This window comes from Aulonocara sp. 'chitande type north' Nkhata Bay, linkage group LG12 (genome assembly GCF_057382095.1).
Source record: "Aulonocara sp. 'chitande type north' Nkhata Bay isolate Kocher_YH1m ecotype deep benthic linkage group LG12, A_spYH_male_GT1.1, whole genome shotgun sequence".
NCBI classification, from domain to species: Eukaryota; Metazoa; Chordata; class Actinopteri; order Cichliformes; family Cichlidae; genus Aulonocara; species Aulonocara sp. 'chitande type north' Nkhata Bay.
The window spans coordinates 637,515-643,945 of record NC_141355.1 but is presented as its reverse complement, the minus strand read 5'-3'; the positions used below and the strand labels follow the sequence as shown (position 1 = coordinate 643,945).

Genomic DNA, 6,431 nt, shown 5'->3' with positions numbered 1-6,431 from the left:
AATTCCATTGTTTTCTTTCAAACTCTGTTCTGTACATCCTAATTCTGTTGTTTTCTTTAAAATTCTGTTCTGTACATTCTAATTCCGTTGTTTTCATTCAAACTCTTGTTAAGGTTCAAAATATTGGGGATGGACACCAAAGCAAAAACCCACAATAATAATACTGGTCCGGCCGGGTTGAGTCAAACGATGATTTAATGATCACACACGTGGGAGATGGACACTGTATGCAGACAGTCTCAGATCTCGTCTCAAAAAACACATCACCATAGTTTCATGAAATCAGGGTATTAGAACGCCCCTTCATGCGTAGTGACAGGTGTAATACAATCAATGTTGACAATTTTATTTAACACAAAGAATAACATTGTCTCCTTCCCGAGGGCAGACGCTGACTGCCCCCGTCTCCTGGAACCGTCTGTACCCTGCTAAGACACAACATGGCAGCTACAAGGACTCTCTCATTTATTAAGACCATCAGTGTGTATTGCTCTAAATCAAGTATATAATATTAACTGAATATTGCTGGATCAGCTATTTCTACTTAAAACATATTAAAACATGACTAAGCACAAAATCACCAAGAATAACATCTTATAAGTGCTGTGTAAGCGCGTGCGGCCTTCCAAGCTCAAAGCCTTTGCCCTCCATAGATCAGCCAGACTCGCGCTGGCTGTAGCTTTTAACCTTTAATTAACTTGAGCACAACTCTAGAATAAGCAACGAACTGCAATGTGTATGGAATGATCATGGTTACATCTGCAATGGAAAATCATGTTATTATTCTGGTACCTGTAAGGAAAAGATCAAACTAAAGTTATAACAATCACTGTAATGCAAAGGATAATGTAAGATCAATTTATGTTTAATGCAAAGCTGGTTATATACTTCTGATGAACCTTTTTCCACCATGCTGGTTCCTTGGGAGTGAGCTTTGCATTTTATAATACTCACCTCCTCTGGGTCAGCCAAGGCCTTTTCCAGTTCCTCCATTTCATGTTTGTGGGAAATAGGTGCATTGGTTGCTGTTCTGAATCCTGCTCTTTTCCACTGAGGCAGCTCCACATGCGCTGCTCCAAATGCATATGCCGAGTCGGTGTAGATGTTCACTCTCCTATTCTTGGCTAATCTCAAAGCTCGAGCAAGGGCTATCACTTCAGCTCTCTGGGCCGACTGCTTTCCCTCAATCCTTCCTGACTCTCTGACCTGATAATCTCCTTCTACTCTGCAAACCACCGCGTACCCTGCTTTCAGTCCTCCTTCGTCTCGGTGGCAACATCCATCGGTGAACCAGTCCTCAGCTCCCGGTATGGGTTCGGCCTTCAGGTCCTCTCTAATCTTTTCCTCAATCTGTGCTCTTTTGGCGCAGTCATGTGGTTCCCCTACTCCCATTAAATCTGCCATGTTAATTCCTTCATGTGTGAATGTCAAATTTTGGGGCCTCTAAGACTTTGCTCAGTCTCTGTTGTGCCCGTGGTGACATACAAAATGCTTGTGAATTCACGTATGCCACTATGCTATGTGTAGTAAGTATTTTTAGTGGGTGTTCTCTCACTACATGTGCTGTTTTTTGGATAATTCTAGCGACCCCTGCTGCATGTTGTGTGCATGTAGGATGCTTTGCTTCTGTTGGATGTAGTTTTACACTAACATACATGAGCACCTCTCTACCCCCCCCCCCCCCTTTTTTCTGAAACAACACTCCATTTACAATTGAGTGTGTTTCAGAAACATCCAATTAGAATGGCTCATCATAATTGGGTGTGGCTAAATCTGAGGCCCTTGACAAATCCTGTTTTACCCTAATAAATGTGGCTTCAGCTTCAGGCGTCCAAGGCAGCTCAGCCTTAAGGTTTCGAACGCCAACTTGCTTCATTAGGCCCCTTAAAGGGGCAGTTTTGCCTGCATAATCCGGAATGAACTGCCTGCTGTAACCTGTTAAACCAAGAAAAGAAAGCATTTCTCTCACAGTTCGCGGTTTTGGGTGTGTCAGAATTTGGTCTCTGTGTGTGTTCATCAAACCCACTGATTTGTGTGTGATTACCCGGCCCAAAAAGGTCACTTCAGGGCAAACTAACTGCAGCTTGTCTTTACTTACTTTAAAGCCGCACTCCGCCAACCTATTCAACACAACGAACGACGCCGCTGTACAATCCGCTGCTGACGGGGCTGCAATGAGAAGATCATCAACATATTGTATTAATGTACAATCATCAGGCAAATTACATGACGACAGGGCGTCGTTGAGCACCTGATTAAAATGCCTGGAGAAAGTGCAAAGCCTTGTGTCAACCGTGTGTATCTGAGTTGTTGGCCTCTGTATGTGAATGAAAAAATGTCTCTGAGTGACTCATGCAGAGGAAGACAAAAGAATGCATTTGCCAGGTCAATGCACGTGAACCACTTTTGGCCACATGTGATAGCTGATAAAGCTGTGTATGGATTTGGTACTGGTGCAGTGGTGGAGGGTAATATTTCATTAATGGCTCTCAAGTCATGTGCCATGTGGTATCTTCCTGTTCCATGTTTCTCCACTGGTAGAATTGTTGTGTTCCACAGTGAGGGAGAGGGCTCTAACACCCCGGCCCTTAACAGGCCTTCTATTGTTTCTGTAATTCCTTCCTCTGCTTCAGGTTTGTGTTTATACTGTGGTCTATTGATTGGTGTGTGTGACTTGAGCTGGAACAAAACAGGAGGACACTTAGCTAGGCCAACGTCCGTGGGCCCTTTTGACCATAGACTGTCGGGCAGATTTGACAGTCCAGCAACTGCGTGAGGATGATCTACTCTCTCCTCACCATGTGTTTTTGAAATTTCTTTATGTTCCAAGATCACTGTATCATCACAGGCACAAGTTATGCGATAGGTTTTACAATTTCGAGCATAAGATAAGTTAGGAATTTGGGTTCTTTGCCACCCTGTGTCGTCCAGTGCTCGCCTGACCATCGGACCTAGATCACCTGCACCATGACCTTGGTGGATCGCCAATGTAATGTGAGGGGTTGAATTTTCTTCCACATTGTACCAAAGCAGTTGTTCATCAGTTAATTTCACAGCCACGGCTACACCTGTCATGGTTGGCTGTGTGGCAGGCGTGGAAGCAGGAGTGGTGGATCCAAAATGCAGGACTCAGACACAGAAGTTCAACTTAAAGCGCAGCTTTATTGCTGGAAACCCTCTTACTAACTAAAGGCATCAAAAGACAAACAGAAACGCTGGTGGACTAAAACACTGAAGCAGAAAACACTGAACTGGAACTGGAAACAAAACACTGGTAACACGGAGGCAAACCACACACAGCTTGTTGAGGGTACGACGCCACACTGACACAGAGAAACACAGGGTCTAAATACACTGGGAAGTAATGAGGAGAATGAGACACAGAAGGAGAGCACAGCTGGGGGAAATTAGAACTGACGAGACAAGCAAGGCAGGACACATTCACATAAGTCACGGACCTTCAAAGTAAAACAGGAAGGATCACACAGAGACGCGAACTTGACACAGTGGAGACAGCAACTAAGAAACACAGAGACATAAACCATAAGGCAGAGGACTCTAAGAACCGAGAGGCACAGAGGGGAACTCAAACATGCAGACACAGACTTACACAGAACAGAGGGGACATAGAGAAACATGAAGGGCAAGGGATCGAAACTAGAAACTCACACCAAGTACAATAATACAAAAATCACAAAGAACTAAAACGCTGGGTCAGGAGACCCAGGACCCTGACAACACCTTCTGGTCCGATGTAGATGTCATGTGTTTGCACATTCCACGTCTGACCCTCAAGATCAGACTGAAATAATTCACGATAGGTGTCGTCACTATCTTTATCATAAAACAGATTGACTTGGTAGGGTTCGCGCGGAGGGAGGTAAACTGCCAAGCTCATTATCCAGGGTCTCCACAGCTGAAATTGCCTCAGAACATCCTCTTTCACTACTCTCCCCCAGTACTTGTCGGCTTTTGCTCTCTCACAGTCTTGAAGCAGATATTGAGTCTTTGAATTTGTTCCCAGGCACGGGAAATGCTGGCCCCCTGGCAAAGTCACAGATAATCCATCTGCTGAACATGTGATTGTAGCGCCCAACTTCACGAGCAGGTCCCTGCCCATGAGATTTACTGGCGCTTGCGATGACACCACATAGTTGTGTTTCAAAGTCTGCTTGCCCAGCTTTGTCAAAGCTGGGTCAGTCACTGGCAGAGTGATTGGGATCCCGGAAAAACACACCACGTTCACTGTGTGGCAGGACAACTTTGCACTATCTGGTGCTGCTCTCAAGGTTGAATAGGTTGCTCCAGTGTCCACTAAGAAGGGCAATTCTGTCCCTTCTACAGTCATTGACAGCATGGGATCTGCCATTTCCATGCTGTTTGGTCCCTCCGGGTCCCTTCAGTACTGGTCCTCCCTCCAGTCAGCCACTGGATACTGCGCGGCTGGTGCTGCACTCGGGTTTGGGGCCTGATATGCTCCCCTATAGCCATCTCTTGCTCTTGGAGCTCCACGTGCCTGGGATTGGTAGCCTCTTCTTTGATTGTTCTGACGACGTTCTGGGCAATTTCTGCTCCAATGACCCTCTGCTCCACACCTCCAACAGACATTCCAAGGCACACTGCTGAGATTCCCCGTGTTACGAGCTCTTAGTACTCCCTCCGCTGAGCCACCACGCCCTCTGTACGATCCACCGGTTCCCCAATTCCCTGTGGGTTGGTTCTGCCTTGGTGCATTGGCGGGCCATCCGTCATTAGTGCAGGGACCCGGGCCACTATCTGGCCATTCAGGCCCAGGACCAGGCTGGGTCGCAACTATCATCATTTTTTCTGTTTTTTCTTTTTCCTCTTTTTTCTTTTCGCAGGCTTTGTTTCTGGCCTCCGCCAACTGTAGTTTGAGCAGAGACGCTTGTGCCTCCCCCAACTCTTTTTTCTGGTTGTTCGCCCTGTCCTGCTCCAGCTGTAAACGATGTGAGACGTGTCTTTCCCACTGCACCGAATCTGCTACGGCAAAATCTGGATTTTTCTGTAGATCTTCTATGACCTGGTTTGGCAGCCCTGCCAGCACCGCTGAGCGAAACCACGCCCGATGCTCACCTTCCCTACTCCCACTCAGGGACTGACATTTAACTGTCATAGGCCCTTCATTATGAAACACCAGTGGTACCCTGGTGTATTCAACATCAGCTACTCCTCCTACAACCACTGCAGTCTGTCCATTTGGGCCCTGAACTTGTCCTCCCCTAAGGGTCATTACAGGCATGACATGTTGTCGTCCTACAGCATTAGATGTTAATGTGGCCCAAGGAAGTATCTCTGCTGTGTGATACTTGTTAGCATCTCCTGGTTTTGGAATCCAGTTCTTCATTTGGTCTTCCAGCTTCTTATTTTGCTTTTTCCGTTGTTTCAAAGCCTCCACTATGCTCTCCATATCTTCTGTTTCAGCTGTGTCATCCTGCTCCATCCAGGAAGATGCTCCGTTCCACAAGAACATCCACTTGCAACACTTTGCATGAGTTTGCTGTATTTTCTTGATTTGTTGGTTAATTCTCCAGTTAATTGAACGTTTCTCTGCCTCGGTTTGCAGTTGTTCCAGTTGCTGCTCACATCTCTCTCCTTCTATTTTGAGCACAAGACTTAGGGCTATTTTGTCATCCAGCCCTCTCTGTTGGGAAGCAATAAGCTTGCTTAGCTCAGCTTCCATTGCTTTGCATTCCTTCTCAGCTAATTTTAAAGATCCAGGAGAAGCTAAACGAATGGCTCTTTTTAACTGTTCCTGCTGCTCCTTCAGAGGCTTATGGCCTCTGTGCCCAGTAGGTGTCATGGTTGGGCCGTCAGCCATTATCCTAGAACACAGGCTTACCTCCCTTTTTGTGACGTTATACGGCTCCTCCCCTTGGGTCATCCCACAGCGTCTGCCTGTTAACATTCCGGAACTCTGAACATTTTGGAATGTTCGGAATTCCGGAATTCTGAACATTCCGGAATTCCGAACATTCCGGAACCTTGGTGCATTCCGGAACTCTGAACAGTCCGGAACTTTGGTGCATTCCGGAACTCTGAACATTCCGGAATTCCGAACATTCCGGAACCTTGGTGCATTCCGGAACCTTGGTGCATTCCGGAACTCTGAAGATTCCGGAAGTCCGAACATTCCGCAACCTTGGTGCATTCCGGAACTCTAAATTCCGGAACCTTGGTACATTCCGGAACTCTGAACATTCCGGAATTCCGAACATTCCGGAACCTTGGTGCATTCCGGAACTCTGAACATTCCGGAATTCCGAACATTCCGGAACCTTGGTGCATTCCGGAACTCTGAACATTCCGGAACTCTGAACATTCCGGAACCTTTGTGCATTCCGGAACTCTGACCATTCCGGAACCTTGGTACATTCCGGAATTCCGAACATTCCGGAATCTTGGTGCATTCC

General features: G+C 46.5%; 1 protein-coding gene across 1 annotated transcript; it reads right to left on the bottom strand.

Moving 5' to 3' along the window:
* Positions 1–780: 780 nt before the first annotated feature.
* LOC147316600 (ribonuclease H1-like) lies at positions 781–1,404 on the bottom strand. Its single transcript, XM_086313037.1, has 2 exons — positions 955–1,404; positions 781–792 (listed from the first exon to the last, which is right to left on the bottom strand). Exons 1-2 carry the CDS (start codon positions 1,402–1,404, stop codon positions 781–783), a joined length of 462 nt encoding a protein of 153 aa, XP_086169163.1.
* Positions 1,405–6,431: the final 5,027 nt, after the last annotated feature.